The following is a 17,314-nucleotide window of genomic DNA, read 5'->3' on the forward strand; positions in this document are numbered from 1 at the left end:
TCTAAGGAGACCCATCGGAGTCTTGAAATATGGTGGCCAACCTTGGGAAAATCAGGGCTCTGAGGCTGGAGAGTCATACAGGGGGTGGCAAACTATGGACCACGGGCCAAATTCAGCCTGCTGCCTGCTTCTTTTAATAAAGTTTTACTGGGACACAGCCACGCCCATTGTTTACACATTGTCTGTGCCCATTTTCACTCTACAAGGGCAGAGGAGCAATTGCAACAGAGACCCTATGGTCCTCAGAGCCCCAGACATCTGCTACCTGGCCCTTGACAGAAAATGGGTACTGGCTCTTGGCCTAGGACATTGCCTCCCTGGCTGCGCTAATGTGACAAGGATGTGATTCCCTCCCCACAAGCAGTGGGTCTGTTCTCTGCAGTGCTGAGCCTCGAGCTGGGCTCTTCTGCAGGCCCAGTGCTTACCAGCACTCTACCTGGGATTGTCCCTTCTTAGGGCACCTCCTCGCCCATCACAAGCCCACCTGCCGCCGTGCAATGACCTGACGTGCCATTTTCAAACCCTGACCATCCATGTCTTGGCACTCAGTCCAGCTACTCCACGGTAGAGCACTGGTGTACATTTTGATGGGGAGAAGTATGTTTTTGTTACAGATGTTGCCTCATAAAAAGTAAACTGTCGAGGATGGCTGTGAAGATGCCAGCAGCTGCTCCTGCCCACCTGGCAGTGTGGGCCGGGACCTCTCAAATGTGTGACCTTCGGCCTCTGCTAGGTCCTTGGGCTGCCCCCTGACCCCTGTGAGCCCACGGTCATCTCCCCTTGCCTTTGGCCGCCCCCTCAAGAGGCCCTCCGGTGTAACTCCTGCTCCCCACCCTTCCCAGCTCACTGCAGACGCTCCTCCCTGGTCCATATGAGTCCACCTCATGGGGCCTCAGACGTTTATTCATTCAGCAAATACTGAGCATACACTGCGCACCGGGCACAGAACAGGGAACACAGAGGGACCAAGTCAGGCAAGCTGCCCCTCCCTCGGGAAACTCTAGTCTAATGGGAGAGAGTCAGACCCAGGGGTCACAGCAGTAAATATACAGTTACTGGATGGGACCTGTGAGAATTAAGAGCCAGAGTCCCCAGGGACGTTTCCAGGGGGGTCAGGAGCACTCCGCAGAGAGAGTGGAGAGATAAGGAAGGCCCCAGCCCGGCAGAGCTGGAGCACGGCCTGGACTGGCCCGGCCGAGGTGGGGCTTGGTGGGGCTGGACGTGCATGGCCCCCCCAGCAGGCATGGTGGAGACGAGGGTCTCCTAGGGCGGGAAAGCCACGTGGGCTCCGCGCAGGGTGCGGGTCATCACAGAGGCGCCGTGCTGCGGGCTGAGGCCGGCTCCATGGAAGGACAGCTTGCTGCCTGTGTCATACTAGACTTTCTAGTAGCCACATCTGACAAGGAAAGAGAAACAGAGGAAATTCATTTCACTAATATATTTTAATATGTTAAAAGTAACATATAAAGTAATGTATTTTGCACAATAACGTGCAAAATATTATGATTTTGACTTGTAATCAGTATTTATAAATTATTGAGATACTTCCAGTTCTTTGATTGAAGTCTTCGAAATCTGGGTACGTTTTATACCCACAGCACGTCTTAGCTCGGCCTCGTTTCCAGCCCCGCAGAGCCGCGTGTGGGCTGGGCTGCCGCCTTATTGGACGGCACAGCCCAGCCCTCTTCGCGGGCCAGCTTTTCCCCTCTGCCTGACTGCAGGGTTCTTCCCATCGGGTACCACCTCCCTCGACCCTAGCGCCTCTAGCTGTTACCCTCCCTCTCCCACTCTGTCCTCAGCCGGGATAACTGAGAAGAGTCTTCTGAAGGTCTGATCCTCTTTGTCCTTCCCTCCCACCTCTCCTCCGCCCACCACAGTCTGTCCTCGACTCCCAGAGTTCCCTCGACTCTGCAGAAGCCCCAGTCACCTCGCCTTCAAAACTTTTTTATTGTAAAATAAAACATTTTTTTTAAGGAAAGGACATGAGCAAAAGTAAAACTTGGTGGATTTGACAAACACCTTTGTAACCCCACTAAGGTCAAGAGGTAGAATTTTCGAGGCCACCCCAGAAACCCCTGGTGGCCTGTCCCAGCTGCAGCTCACCCCCACCCCTGCCCCCAGTGGAAGCCCCACTCTGACTTTTGTTGTACTATAATCACTTCCTTCCTTACCTTTCTCTGTTGTCTTTCTCACCTAAGTGCCAGCAGTTATGTCTAGTTATCTCTCCAGGACACGGCACTTCCTTGACACTCTCTCTGGCCTTGGATAAGAAGATCCTACTTGCCCCTGCTTCCCCTCCCATCTCTGCTGCCCTCCTCCAGCTCCAAGTCTTCTTGCTGCTGTTCCACCCCCCTGGCCGGCTGCCCTCCCGCTCTCTGCCCCCTGCTCCTCTCACCAGCCCCAGCGCTGCAGCTGCACCTGAGAACTCAGGTCCATGTCCGGGTCTCCAGCCCCACTTGTCCCCTGAGCACTGCGCTGGGACCCAGCCTGGTGGACACCACCTCTGGAAGGCCCCCCACCTCCATGCTGCATCCTCTCCCTCCGGGTCTGCTCTCCTCCCTCAGTGTCTGCCCTTTGCAAAAGCCTTCTGCGTACATCCAGTCGTCTGGTCCAGGAAACGTGGATGCTCTCTTCCCTGGCATCACGCTGGTGGCCACATCCTGGATTCTTCTCGGACTCACAGCTCTTTGTCCTCTGCCTCCACTTGGTTAAAATCTCACTGTGTATTTCCCCCAGGACCAGCTCTGCCTCGGAACTGGTCCCTCACCTGTAGCCTCATGGCCCTCCTGACAGTTCCGACCCAGCACCACATTCATCCTTCTGGAAAAGCCAGTCTGCAGTGGGCTCCAGTTGCAAATCATCCCGGGGCTCCGTTGCCTTCAGGATGTGCCCTCCATGGCCTGGTCCCTGCCCACTGCCCACATCACTCTTCACCTTGCACCGCCTTGGCTATACCAAACTGAGTGGGACTATTTGCAGGTCCTGGGACCTCGCTCATTCCCACCTCATCCAGTTGGCACATGCTGTTCCTTCCCTCTGGAGCCTCCTCTGTTTCCAGCCCCACCCCTTGCACATAGTGCCCCCACGTACACACACATACCCCTGCCGTGAGGCAATAAGACACGCTTCTGCCTTCACAGGGAGAGCCTTTCAGTGCCTAGTGGGCACCCAGGCACATAGTAGTGCGTGATATTGGTGTCAGGACGATTCCGGAACACTAACTCCTTGTCATCTTCCAGTATTCAACTGGAGCCCTGGGACAACTCCTCTTTCCCAGTCCCCTTCAGTGGGTGTGATTCGCCGCCTTTCTTGCTCTGTTGGAATTGACCGCTGATTCTCCCATGAGGCTGTGCGCCCTTGGCCATGATCACGTGTAACTTGTCCTGGTCTCCTAACTGGTGTCCCTGCTCCCATCCTGCCCTGTCCACAGTCTGTTCCTCACACAGCAGCCTGCCTGACCCTGTGCAGACATATGTCAGATCATGTCCCTCATCTGTTCAGAGCTTCCTTCAGGGTAAAAGTCCTCGTGATGGGGATGTCCCTAAAGATCCACATTGCCTCCCTGTCCCCATGTCTTTCTCCTCCTCCTCCCCTTGCTCCACCTGCACCAGTCACACGAGCTTCCTTGATATTCTTCAAACATGAGAGTCATCCTGCTGCCTCAGGGCCTTTGCACTTGCTGTTCTTTGCAAGACTTCCTCAGGTATCCAAATGTCTTGCTCACTCACCTCCTTCAGGTTTTGACTCAAATATTGCCTTCTCAGTGAGACCTCCCAGACCACTGTGTGTGACAAGCAGGGCAGTGAGTGCTAGGATCGCTCGTGGGCCAGCTGCAGAGCTGGCAACTTGCTCAGGGGTGCATGGTAGCGCAGGGCCAGAATGAAGAGATCCAGCTCCTACCCTTTTCCCTCTTGGACAGAAAGTCAGGGAGTTTTGGGACACTCTCAGCTCTTTTTTTTTTTTTTTTTTTTGATGATTACTGCTGCTTGCTTTTTCTGTGCCTGGTACTTTGTCGGTTCTTTCCATTTGGTTTTCTCTAATCTGCTCAAGAACCTATGCAGTCAGGGTGTCATTTCTCATGCTGTAGATGAAGAAACCCAGGCTTCAGGAGACCGAGTGACTGACCACACAGCTGGGGAGGGGCATAATCCAGACTTAAACCTGGGTCCTTCTCACTCCAAAGTTCAAACTCTTTCTACTACACTGGCAGACATTTCTTTTGGAAGCCCAAACAGTGTCCTTTAGAGCAACATGTTTTGCAAACTGTGAAGTGCTGTGCAAACGTAAGGAATTGTTATTGATGGCTGTTTTCCTGACATTTGAGAGACTTAACAGTGGAGAGTAACTTTGCCAGTGAACATCCTCTGTCTGTGTGCTATGCAGATCTGAGGTCTTCAAGAGAAATTCATGGCCAGTCACACCAGAGGACAGAAAATTTAAGTCGAAGCTCAGATTTCTTCCAACTAAGGCAATGGTCCCAAAACTTCGCTGCACAATAGAATCACCTGGGGGACTTCCCTGGTGGCGCAGTGGTTAAGACCCTGTGCTCCCAATGCCGGGGGCCAGGGTTCTATCCCTGGTCAGGGAACTAGATCCCACATGCATGCCGCAACTAAGGAGCTGGCGAGCCGCAACTAAGGAGCATGCCTGCCGCAACCAAGACCCAGCACAACCAAATAAATAAAATTTAATAAAATTAAAAAAAAAAAAAAAAAGAATCACCTGGGAGGGCTTTCAAACCCTAATGTCCAGATCGTACCCTAGAAAGGTAGAAGCAGAGCATACGGGTGGGAGCCCGGCAGCAGGAGTTCTTAAAGACCCTGGTGATTCCAATGTGCTGTGAGATTTGGGAACCAAGGCCTGTTCTTATCATGTCAGGAAGGATCTAGACAGTTTGGCATGCATCCCTGGTTTGGATGTGGTGCCTGACAAATTACCTAATTCACCCCAAAGCAAACTAGAAGCTTTCGTCTGCCCGTTGGAGCCATTTCAGGACTTGAGGGGGGCAGAGAGAGGTGGGTGGCATGACTGTAAAGCAAGCCTCCTCCGGAGTGCCCACCTGAGTTTCGACCACAGCATACGGCTGTGGTTCTCAGCTGGGCAGTTTCACCCCCCCCCCCAGGGGACGTTTGGCAATGTCCAGAAACACGGGGTTGTCACAACTCGTGGAAGGGGAATGCTACTGGTGTCTAGTGATGGAGGCCAAGGCGCTGCTAGCCATCCCACAGCGCGCGGGACAGCCTTCCACAGCAGAAGGTCGTCCTGGCCAAAATGTCGGTAGTGCCAAGGCTGAGAAAAGCTGATCTGACGGCAGGGATTGTGACCTGGGTTGAGAGATTGACAGGTGTGCTGTCAGTCAGATCCGGGCATTCCCCCAGCCTCCCCGGGGAATAGAACTTTAACTGTCACTGGTGAACACTGAGAGATGGGCCAAAGTCCCCTTAGTCTTCTTATTTAAAAAAAATATTGCTTTTATTTCTTTTGAAGTTGCCTCTCATATTTTCTACTTTTAAATTTGTAATAATTCCTAAAACTGCAGCAGAAAGATCCCTCAGCCTCGGTTCCCTCCTCGGTAGTGCGTGAACAGCCGGCGTTCCTGCCGCCCTGGAGTGGCTCTGAGGTTACTGCACACGACGCACTGAGATTATTAGGAGGCGCTCAATAAATGTTAGCCATCATCATGCATGTTCACAGCCTGGAAACAGAAAGGAATTCGTTCAGTGTGAAACTGCAGCCCTGTGAAAATTCTCTAATTAAAAAGCAAACACCAAAGTGCTGTGGACCCTTATTTCCTCCTTTTATGTTCACCAAAAATCTTCAGATCAAAATTGTAAAACTCAGCCTTTTCTTTGAAACGCACAGTAATTACCAGTAGCTAGCTTGATAGGAGTGCTGCAGATTGTCCAAGGAAGGATTTTAAGACGTTAGCTTCCACTAACTAGAATTTGCCAGCAAATGACAGTCTTTATCGTTGGCCTAACTGAAGAGAGGAGGCTCAGGACGCAGGGTAATCTGCCCGCTGACGAGGTGCCCGGTTTGATTAAAGCCTGTGGGCCTGAGACGTCTCGCCATTGGACCTCAAAGCACCGATGCACGGTTTTTTCTACTTCTTATCTTCCTTTTTTGGACAATCAAGTGAAATAAGGATTCCACAGAAAGGGAAATAATCCAGGACATGGTCTCTTGTCCACCTTATTTGCTTCTGATGCCTGTCACACTGTTTCTGCCTCAGATGGCAGTACTGGTGTATGGAAAACACAGCTCTCTGTCGTGAAGGAAAATACTAATCGTTTTTCTCCAACAGGATGGAAAGACAGCAGAAGATCTTGCTAAATCGGAACAGCATGAGCACGTAGCCGGTCTCCTCACAAGACTCCGAAAGGTGAGAAATTGTTGTCTGAAATGCTCTGTTTTTATGTGAAAGATTCTGTTTTTTCCTTTGTAAACTATGAGGATGAACAAAAGACGCTTTGGACACACAGGTGGCACCAAAAGGCACTGGTCCTGTGCTGTGGTTTGCATATCGATTTGCATGAACACATTGGCTACCTCTCTGATTTCTTCTTCTGTATCGAGACTTGGAAATCATTGGCCTCTTTGCAGTCACTATGCCTGGTTTCCCTCCTCCTACCCGCTTTGTAATACCTGCCCCCTCCCCACTGTGAAGTAGAGGGGAAATGAGAAAGCTGACTCTGCTTCTTTCTTTCTTAATGTTTCGAGCTCAAAGATATCACTTGTGCTTCAGTTTATCAAACATTGTTGCTCTAAGGTTTGAGGAAACATGACAAAAATAAGTAAATGAAGGTGTACCTTTCCAGCCCACATCATAGCATAGAGAGACTTCAAAATAGTCACACCCTTTAAGCTAGGGATTCTATGTCTGTGACTCTATCCTGAAGAAATGGAAGAAACGCAGAGAAAAAAGTTCTATGCACAAAGATGTCCATTGCAGTGTTATTTATAATATAGTAATAAAAATTGGAAACATTGAATGACCAACAATGATGTCTAGTAAATTGACAGAAGCTATAAAATAGAGTGGTTTGGGGCCGTGAAAATGTTTTTGAAGAGGTTTTAGTAACAGGAGTTTATTGCTTAGGATGTTCCTGGGCTTCAAAGCAGAAGATAAATTATGTGCACATTATAATCTCAGCTATGTCTTTTTAAAATGCATGGAAAGAAAAGGGTAACAGTGGTGTCTTTGGATTTTGCTTTTTTAATTAACACTCTTCTTTAAACATTACTGTATTTTTTCCAAATTTCCTATAATAATCATGTAATAATTTTTCAAAAAACAAACTTTATAGAAATAAAAAAAATTACTCAGTTAAGTGCTCATTGAAAAGGTATTGTCCAGAATAAGCTTGAGGTATCCTACAAAGATCCTGCCATATAAATTGAAAAGTGCCTGGGGGACGGATTATAATGTCTTATAATCACAGTAACTTTCACAGCTACTGAAAGTTTGAATTTTCATAGTGGTCCCCTGGTCCCCTGGTCCTGGTTGAGGGGGGAGTGAGAAGGGATGCATACCTAGGTTGGAATGATTTCTTCCCCAGTGCTCAGAGTTGACCTGGGGAAGATAATTCATTTTCACACCTTTGTGCTTTGGATCCTGTGAACTGATAAACACTGAGATCCCCCAGGCCACTGCAGGGGTTCAGTCTCCCCTTTGATCTAGAGGTTCTAGAAAGAGATCCCTCCTTATTCACACGTTCTTACAGGAAAGACTTAAATTAACTCTGGGCTTCGAATTCTCCTACTCTGAACCACCACGGACTGTCTCATTGTGAGGGAGAATTTGAACTAGAAAAACAAGAGAAAACTTTTTGTTTACAGGCAAAACAAGGGGGGTGCGGGGGAGCCTATGAGTCTGTCAGCAAATCAATAATGCACTTTCACATAATATCTCCTAATCTTAAAATTCACTTTATTTGAAGCTATATTCAGCCAAATGAAACACAACTTCAGGCCACCGGTTTGCAACCTCTGACTTTTGCTGGATTTTATAGTAGGGAGCCCCACATTTGAGCGTGTGTGGAGTCTTACGTTCATAGACAAATTGTCACAATATAAGAGCTGTTTTAAATTGATTCCCCTTTATAGTATTCATCCATAGTGGAAAGAAACTGAAGCAAAATCTGGCCTTTCCACAGGCTGGATGAGCACACATTTTTACAGTTAATAATTTAGCCTCTAGTATGGTCCACTGGTAGAAAGAAACACTTTATTAGGCTTAACACCTTAGCAGGTATATAAACATGCTGAGTCAGGTATTCTCAGGTTTCCCAAATTCCACAGAGTGGGATTTTAACCCACCTGCCACTCCCGGCGCCATCGTCCTGATCTGAGCCCCAGCATTGTCCTTGCGGGTGTTTTGTGGGCTCAGCTGGCACACGGGGAGCCCCCTCACAAGTGTAGCACTCTGGACAATCCCACTGCCACATACTTTCTTGGAGTGCTGTTCACCATCTCAGGAACTCTTGTTATACAGCAATGACCCAGGGGAAGGTGCAGTCTATTCATCTTTAAGCAAAAATCAACTGCAAACCACGATCTCCAGTGGTCTGAGGGTCACCCTTGGCCGAGGGACGAGGCTTTTCCTTGGACTGTGCTGTGTTTTACTGCCCATCTACCCCTTAGGAAGATCCTTCCTTTTATTTAAAAACAGATTGCTATGCTGGGTGCAAACCCAGATGTCTATTATGGCAGGTTGGAAACAACGGGTAAATGCCCAGAAAAAAGACAGGAAGGAGAGCACCCAACACGATAGCTGAGGTTGGGTGGATTGGATGGGTGTAATATGTTTCGACTACTTTTATAATTAGGAATATATATAGGAGGTGCAGCTCCACGCATCTCAGGGAAGGGTGGCTGTTTCCAGACCAGAATTTTGAATTCCGGGTGGCGTGGGTTCTTGCCTGGTCCCAGTTTGGCTTTCCCTTTTTTTTTTCTTCCGTTAATTTGCACTTTGTTTTTTGGTGTCTAGATTTTTTTAAGAGGGAATATTACGTTTAGTATTTTACCATTATCCTGTGGTTTTTGTAAGGAGACAAAGAAAGTCATTTCAATGCCTGTGAATATAGTACGTCATCCCTGTTAGAGCCCAAAATCTACCTAAAGGTTCCCCTCTCATCTTTGCTTTGAGAGGCAAAATATGGGTTAAAGGCTGAGAGCACAGACTCAGGAGTCCCCACTCTGACATCTAGCTGGATGAACTAGCCAACTGTTTAACAGCCCTGGACCTCACTTTCCCTGTTTGTTAAATGGGCTGAATATAGTGCTACTCACGGGATGGTGATGAGGGTCGGATGGGTGATGTAAATGATGTCCTTAGGGCAGTGCCTGCACACAGTAAGCACCATGTGTTTGCCACAGTCGGCATCCTTGCTTGCATCCTGTGGACCACTCTCTGAGTCCCGGGGAAACGTGGAGGTTTCCGTGGAGGCTCCTCTTGTGACCCACCCCACCCCCGGGAGCAGATGTTGGGGTGTCAGCAATAGCAAATGTGGCAGGGTACACTTGAGAGTCATTTTTAGTAACAGCCACCATTTACTCCTCGGTATGTGTGGCAGCACTGTAATTTTACATCCCTGAGATGGGGACGTTCCTGCAGGAAACCTGGACTCCACAAGGTTAAGCAACATTAGTGCAGAGCAGAGATCCAGACCAAAACAGAAATATCTGCTTTCAGGGCTCGATCAGGGGCTCAGGGCTTCTTCGGTGCTGATTCCTCGCCAGCCAGGGATGGTCCTTTCCCCCAGTGAGCTCACGGGCTTTGTGGCAGGCATGAGTCGCCTTCTGCGGGGTCACCCAGAGCCCCATTCCCTTCAGCAGAGTTTTCCCCAACTCTGTGTTCAGCGAGACGTGCGTTTTCGCTTGCCTTTGCCATTCCCTCAAACGGCTCTAGACCTCAGCTTTCTGAGTCGCCAGAAAGGGAGGAGTCGGCTGCCAAGCATTTCTAACCGCCCTCTTTTTTTTTTTTTTAAATAAACCCAAAAAATAAATAACTGCTTGGGATTTGGGGACACCAGCACTGGAACCTGATTCTTGAAAATGATCGCGATGTCCCAGTGCATCCCTGGAGAACGCATCGCAGAGGACTTGTGGGCGGTTGCCTCAAGGAGCAGCCTCTACCTGCAGAGAAAGCCAAGAAAGTAGATTTATGTGCAATCATAACCTGGATCGTCTGCAGGAAGAGACTGTCCACAACCCGGTACAATGGGCGAGGGGAACGGGAAGAGGGTAACTTATACTTAGGGGCATCTTATCGCCATTTCCTTTCAATGTCATTGTCTCCTCCATATGTGCCAGTGTTTCTCACCAGGGTGTTATCAGCATCAGCATGTTGGGTGGGTGGAACTTCCTGTCCTTGGAGGATGCGAGGACCCCCAAGCGTCTAATGTCTAAGGTATTCCCTCCCCCATTCATTGTGGAAACCAAACAAACTGCCTCTACACCTTTCCTAACACCCCTTAGGGTGTTGCCACCCTCAGTCCTACCCCCCCACGTGGATCCTAAGCACAGTCATGGGGAGAAGTCCGCGTCCGGGACAGCAGGGAAGTTGGCCTTAAATTGCCTTGCTATGCCATTTGGTTTCTAAGGGCCAAATTAACAACAGAAATGTTCCCTGTGTTTTCACCTTTAATCACTTGGCAAGGCTAGGAACGTATTTTTAAACATTGGTTAGGGGTAAGCCATGGAGCTTTCTCTTCTGGAAATAGAACCAAAGTCATCTTGTTCTTCTGCCTGATCCAGGTGTTGGTATGTCCCAGGGTTTCATCTATTCACTCTTAACCCCCTCCCAGTGGGTAGTGTCATCTTTGCCTTTGACTTCAACTGTTGACACATACTGAGGACTTTCCAACCCTGCCTCCATCCCTCATATCCTTCTAGAAGCCCACACCTGCGTGTCCATAGATCTTTTTTTTTTTTTTTTAATTTATTTATTTTTGGCTGTATTGGGTCTTCGTTGCTGCGTGTGGGCTTTCTCTAGTTGCGGTGAGCGGGGGCTACTCTTTGTTGCGGTGCACGGGCTTCTCATTGCTGTGGCTTCTCTTGTTGCAGAGCACAGGCTCTAGGTGTGCAGGCTTCAGTAGTTGTGGCTCGCGGGCTCAGTAGTTGTGGCTCGCGGGCTCTAGAGCACAGTCTTAGTAGTTGTGGCGCATGGGCTTAGTTGCTCTGCGGCATGTGGGATCTTCCCAGATCAGGGCTCGAACCCGTGTCCCCTGCATTGGCAGGTGGGTTCTTAACCACTGCGCCACCAGGGAAGCCCATGTCCATAGATCTTCTGATCTCCATCTGATGATTCACAAACTTGATGTGTTTAAAAATCTATTCTTCATCTTCCTCTCTAGTCTGTTCTTCCCTAGTGAATGCATGACTCTTTCCAATCACGGAAATCAGAAATTTGGAAAAAAAAAAAAAAAAGAAATCATCGTGTTGACCAGCACGGGACAGCAGAGGGCGGGCCGGAGGAGACTGAGAGAAGATTTTGATCCTTTGAGCAGGGGGCTGACTTCGGGGAAGTGAGGCCCTTGCAGCCAGCACATCTGGGCAGGTGGGGGGAGAGGGCGGCCGAGCTGGGGCTTGTGAGGGTAGGAAGAACACAGTGCATCTTCTTCTCTGATCCAGTTCAACAGGAGATGATTTGGGGGTAGTGGCCTGTTGGGGCCCCAGGTAGTGTCTGGGAGAGCCCACCATACACATCTCTCCCCAGCTACGTGTCCAGTGCCATCACATTCGGGGCTTGAAATCAGCCGTGGTGGTGGTATTTACACCACAGGAATCAGCAAACACTACAGATCAGGCCTTTCCCCCCCTCCCTCCAAGCCCCCTGCAATGAGCTGGTTCTCCAGCACACCATTGCTACGGGGTCTCTGGAGGCTCCCACAATTCCACCTTGCATTGTAGGCACCACCTTCTTATAAGAAGGAGCTGCACCCTCTACAGTCCCCGGTGCTCACCCCCACTACTAAACAAAGCCCCCTTCAGCCCTCCAAACCTGCCCAAGAACTGTGTTGTTACTTAGCCAAACCACTTCTCCTTCTCCTAGAGAAAGGAGGGGTGCATGTTATGACAGGCAGGGAGGGCTTGCACTTAGATTTTGCATTGGCATCCATTTTTACTATCACTGCAAGGTCCATTCTCATCTGATTTTAAAATACTACTTTCAAGGGGGTTTGGGGAGTTGGCTTATTTTTATTTTGTTTGATTGTCCTTCTAATCAGCTTTTCTGTAAACTGATATTAAAAGTAGTTGCTTTTCCTAAGCCTGAGACTAGACAGTGAAGAAACATGCCCAGGAATATTTTGAAAAATAGGACAAAGTTGGGAGTTTGCCCAGAATTTAAAATTCACCACAAGTAAACTGCATTTGCATAATTAAGAGTTGCTGCTCCCATCCTGCTGGGTCTAATTGCGTCCTGCCACGTGTGGAAAGCCCTGTCATCTCTCCATGCTCTTATTTGGTTTTCCCAGTTTGAAGATGGTCATCTCTGTCAATCTGCTGATGTTTAGTTACCTTTGCAGGTGAGAAAGTGAAAGCTAAATTGCCAGGGGGCAAAAGGTGCTGGAAGAAAGGGAACTAGAAACCCAAATTAACCAGGCCTTCAAAAAGCAATGCAGTTTCCAAATAATGCAGTTTCCAAATAATACTCGTTTAAAAGATAGTCACAGTATCTACTATAGGCCAAGAACTGTTCTAGGCACCAAAGAGACCACAGCAAACAAAAGAGGCAAGACCAGCCAATAAACAAATAAGAAAATGCCAGGTAGGTCAGGGGGTGGCAAACAATGGCCATAGAGCCAAAACCCGCCCATCACCTGTTTTTGTAAATAAAGTTTTATTGGAGCACAGCTACACCCCTCCATTTACTTCTGTCTCTGGCTGGTTTCTAGACACGTACGTGGCAGTCACAACAGAGACCACCTGGTCCTTTACAGAAAGGTTTGCTGCCCCCTGGTGTAAGTGTAGGGGATTCAAACGGGGTGAAATGAGAGAAAGCAAGGGGATGGCAGGTGGTGGCTGCTTTCCACTTACTGGTGTGGGGATGCCTCTCTGATGCTGACGTTTAGACCAACACCCAAAGCCGAGAAAGAGGAGCCAACCAGAGGATGGGCTGGGAGAAGGCAGAGGGAATGAGTGAAAAGGGCCTGAGGCAATAAAGAGTCAGGTGTGTTCTAGGAAATAGATCAAAAAGGAGGGGGTGATGGGGTTAGCAACAGAGTTTGAGTGTGGTCTTTGGGGCAGAAAATGATGTCCGAGGAGATCTGATCTGAAAGATAGGCCCAGCTTTACAGATCTTGGTAAGGTGATTGGGTATTGGTCCAGGTGTGTTAAGTAAGTAGGTTAGGAATTTCCCTCTGCTCAGACCGAGAGACCAGATAGAAGGTGGTCTTGGCGGCCAGGTGAGATAGGACAGCTGCTTGGACCAGTGTTGTCCAGGCTCAATTACTTTGTGAGCTTTGGGCAAGAATACAAATGGGAGCTCACTTTCCTGTGTAAATATTTAAAGTATATAGTTAAAGCTAACGGGGAAATATGTGCTCTAGCCTCCCACTTTCACAAACGCACCTTTGTGAGCACCTGGAAGCCCAGGTTCTGGTTTAGGATTCTGATTCCTCGGGATTCACTGCTGCTTCCCCCCAGCTTCCCAGCCTGCTTGCAAGAGGCCTCACCACGTCCCAGCCACATCTGCCAGCCTTTGGGGGGCGAGGGGGACAGGACACGAGAATATTTCAACACATGAGCCAAGACTTGGGTAACAAAGAACCCTCCACTCCCCCCGGGCAGTGTCCCTGCTCGTGCTCCCCCGGCCCAGCCAGTGAGGACCTGACCAGCCCGGGCACAGGGAGGGTCTTAGAGCTTCTGTTAAATATAGACCACGGATGGACTTTAGTGCTCCCCCTCCAAAGAAATCGATATTCTCCCACCTTCTAGAGCTAGCCAAGAGCACACTCCGTACCTTCCTTTGCCCCTCTCCGCATCAAAACCATAGTCTGCATTGGAGAGCACACACTCTTAGGCTGATGCAAGCTGCCTTCCCGGGGACCCCGGTCTGGATGCGCCACCCGTCCCTGCTGCGACATCTAGTGGTGAAAAGTGGAAACGCATCACCCACCAGGAGGGGAGGGATTTCAGCAACTTCTGTCTCAGACTGCTATATCAAATTCAGTTGTGTTCAGATTCTCCAAAGTTCTTAGTGAGCACGAGGAGGGGTCATCCTCGAGGACGAGGTTAAATTTCCTTAGACAGGAAATCTCGAGTATATCTTGCTTTTCCTTGCCTTTCAAGATAATGGTGGATTCTGTCAGTCTTGATGGAGAGCAGTTTCCTGGCTCATCTTCCCAAGGGCAAGGTGAAGGGTGAATGAGTCCATCCCAGCCCAGGCCAGCAGGTCCTGGTGGAAGGGGAAAGGAAGGGCCAGGAGATGTGCAAAGGCCCTGGGCAGAGAGCGGGAACGTGGGATGGCTTGCAACCCCTGTACCCCTTTCTTTGGCCTGCGAATTATTTTTCTCACCTGCCCTGCATTCACCTCCACTTGAAAGGTGAGAATGCATGTGTGTTCGTATGATCGTCTGGAATTGAGGACATTGTAAAAGCCGAGCTGTCAGTCCAGTGAAGCAGTATTTTCTTGGACAAAACAAGATTTCTTGAGGACAGTTATTATTGGGGAAACAACATGTGAGCTAGTGATGGGTCCTGAGATGAGCACAGCCCCTCCAGATGAAGGCTCAATCTGCAATTTCATAAAAAAAAAAAAAAACTTGAAGCCTCCCTGGGGCTCCCCGAGGACGTGGAGCCTGTTAACACAGGCCAGCAATCCAACTCATTTGCTTAGGAAAAATGAGGTGCCGAAATGTGCCCTTTGTCCATGCAAATCCAGAGCAGGGGGGACCCTTCTCATTCTACTTGTCTTTATTGTAGCAATGACTTATAAATCTTACTTTAAATCGGGACCCTGCACCAACTGGGAAGTGTCTTCTGAGTGGGACAAGCTGGAAATGGCCCTCCTTGGATATTCACAGTGCTTGTAACTCAAGACACTTTGAGATTCTGCTCTCGATCTGCAAATTCTTGTTTACTGCTCCCTGCTCCCCACTCCCCATCTGAGAAACCCACCACCTCCCTTTCACTGACAGCAGTGGTAGAAAAGAGACCTGGTGGTGAGTTCTGTCTTTGCCTTGGGCAAGTGCCTTGGCTCCTCTGAGCCTTGGTTTCCACATCTGAAATGGAGAACGACCACATTAACCACAAAGGTTTCTTTGAGGTTTAATAAGGGATGTGAGTGAAAACACAGCATAAGCTGGAAGATACAAACGTGGAAGTTACTGCTGCAGACAGGAAATGCATCTGTCACAACTCCTCCGGGTGTTCACGAAAGAATAATTCATGACCCTTCCGGGGGTACTGCAGTGGGCGTGTAGCAGAGGAAAGAGACTGGCTCAACCCCAACTTCAGCAAAGACAAGTGGGGATTTATAGCCAAGGAGCAAGGGTGTGGGGGTCAGTGGGTGGAAAGTTGCTAAGAGGAAACCCAAAGGCTGGGAGGCTTCTTGCTGGATTGACTGCTTTGGATTCTCTTATTAGATGGTCAGCCGGTTGTGGCCACAAGAGGAGACAGAGGGGAGGCTCAGGGCAAAACATAGCTTTTTATATCATAGGTCGCAGAGAGACAGGGGTTAGAGCATTATCACAGAGCTCAGACTCAAGCCAGGGGCAAGCTGTGAGCCCCCGTGGCAAGTGCCTTTACTAGGCATCAGGGTGGGTACATGAGGAAAGGCAGGGAGAGTGGGGGGCAGTGTCACTGGTGCGTTTGAATGTTACGGGGTCACCCTTGGGAGGGTAGGAAGGGGGACTTGTGGCTGAGCCCACCTTGCACACCGGTCGGTGCACCTGGGCCGACACTCACAGCCTGTTTGTGGGGATGTTGAGGCAGCGGGAAAATAGGAAGTTTTAAAGGTTATAATATTCATCAGGATTCTTGCTGACGACGCGCCAGGGTGATCAGGTGTCAAGGTTGGGCATGAAGAATTTGCTCAGATATCAGGGGTGGGGGATTTTCTGTAAACGTGACCCTGCAGGATTCTTGTTTAACCTGGACTAACCGGACCAAGGTCACAGCCCACTGTCACTGGCTCCTCTTCCCTCTTGCCTCCATTTCTGGGGCTGACCTGGCAAGCAGGCAAACAGATCGCCAGCCGCTGCCGGCCCGCCACTGCCCTGCGTGGAATGGGGAGGAGTGAGCGGGGCTCAGCCTCAGGCAGCGCTGAGCAAAGTGGAGACATACCGTCTCTCAGCTGCGTGGGGCAAGCCCACCTTGGTTCAGAGCTGCTGCTGGAAGCACGCAGGGTAGCACCTATGTCTTTCGGTTCCCTCGGTGCAGGTCTGCTCAGAGAGGAAGGGCCTGCGGGGACTCGTGCAGAAGGGACAGAAGTGCCCTCACTCCTTCACACAGGACAGGCATGTTGGCCAAAGCTCACAGTGTCAGGATCAGGAAGGCACGAAACGGAAGACAGCAGCGAGCGATTCACTGCGCAGTGCGTCCAGACCTAATGACGGGATTGAAGCTGGAAGCAGGTTTTCTGCCTTTGCACTGTGTCAGGAGAAGCAGATACTGGCTTCACACAAAGGAGCTGTGCGTGTTAGGTGGCTGCGTGTCAGGAAATAGGTGGAGAACTTTTTAATTTACTCAGTGAGGCACTCCTAGCGGAAGGGGATGCTCAGAGTTCAGACGCTCAGCGTGAGTTGGGTGGAGGTGTAGCGGGGGCCTGACTTAAAGGGAAGATAAAGGGCTGGTTTCGGAGATTAAATTAGAATGAGAGATGGTAGATTTGTTTCAGGGGGTCATGGGCTCATCGGCAGCAGTAGATGGCACGGGGGAGAATGCCAGCGCCCCATTTCTTCATGCCTGCTCGGCAGCACCCCAGTGAGTGCCCCAGTGAGTTCTCAGGAGAGAACTTTTCAGCTTCTGTACTGACTTGAGTAACAATTCAGGGGAATTGCTGGCAAGATACCCCAGCTTTTTCCACCCAGTGCAGTGCTTGAGGTTAGAAAAAGAAACCAGATCACTGTCCAAACCATGGTTTCCAACCCTAGCCGACCCAATACTTTATCATGTACATGTTGTGATGCCCCTTTACTCTCCCGAAGTAAAATTCAAAGATAACAATGTACCTACACAGGTAATTTAAAAAGATCAATAGAGGGACTTCCCTGGTGGTCCAGTGGTTAAGACTCACGTGCTCCCAATGCAGGGGGCCCAGGTTCGACCCCTGGTCTGGGAACTAGATCCCGCGTGCCACAACTAAGAG

General features: G+C 49.6%; 1 protein-coding gene across 1 annotated transcript in view; it reads left to right on the forward strand.

Annotated features, from left to right (window-relative positions):
- Positions 1-17,314, forward strand: part of DAPK1 (death associated protein kinase 1) — a 210,118-nt gene that overhangs the window by 164,481 nt on the left and 28,323 nt on the right. The window contains exon 19 of the mRNA XM_068552835.1: positions 6,305-6,382. Coding sequence (XP_068408936.1) covers positions 6,305-6,382 — 78 coding nt within the window. The remainder of the gene's footprint in view (positions 1-6,304; positions 6,383-17,314) is intronic.

The sequence above is a fragment of the Eschrichtius robustus genome, chromosome 10 (genome assembly GCF_028021215.1).
Source record: "Eschrichtius robustus isolate mEscRob2 chromosome 10, mEscRob2.pri, whole genome shotgun sequence".
In the NCBI taxonomy this organism is placed as follows: domain Eukaryota; kingdom Metazoa; phylum Chordata; class Mammalia; order Artiodactyla; family Eschrichtiidae; genus Eschrichtius; species Eschrichtius robustus.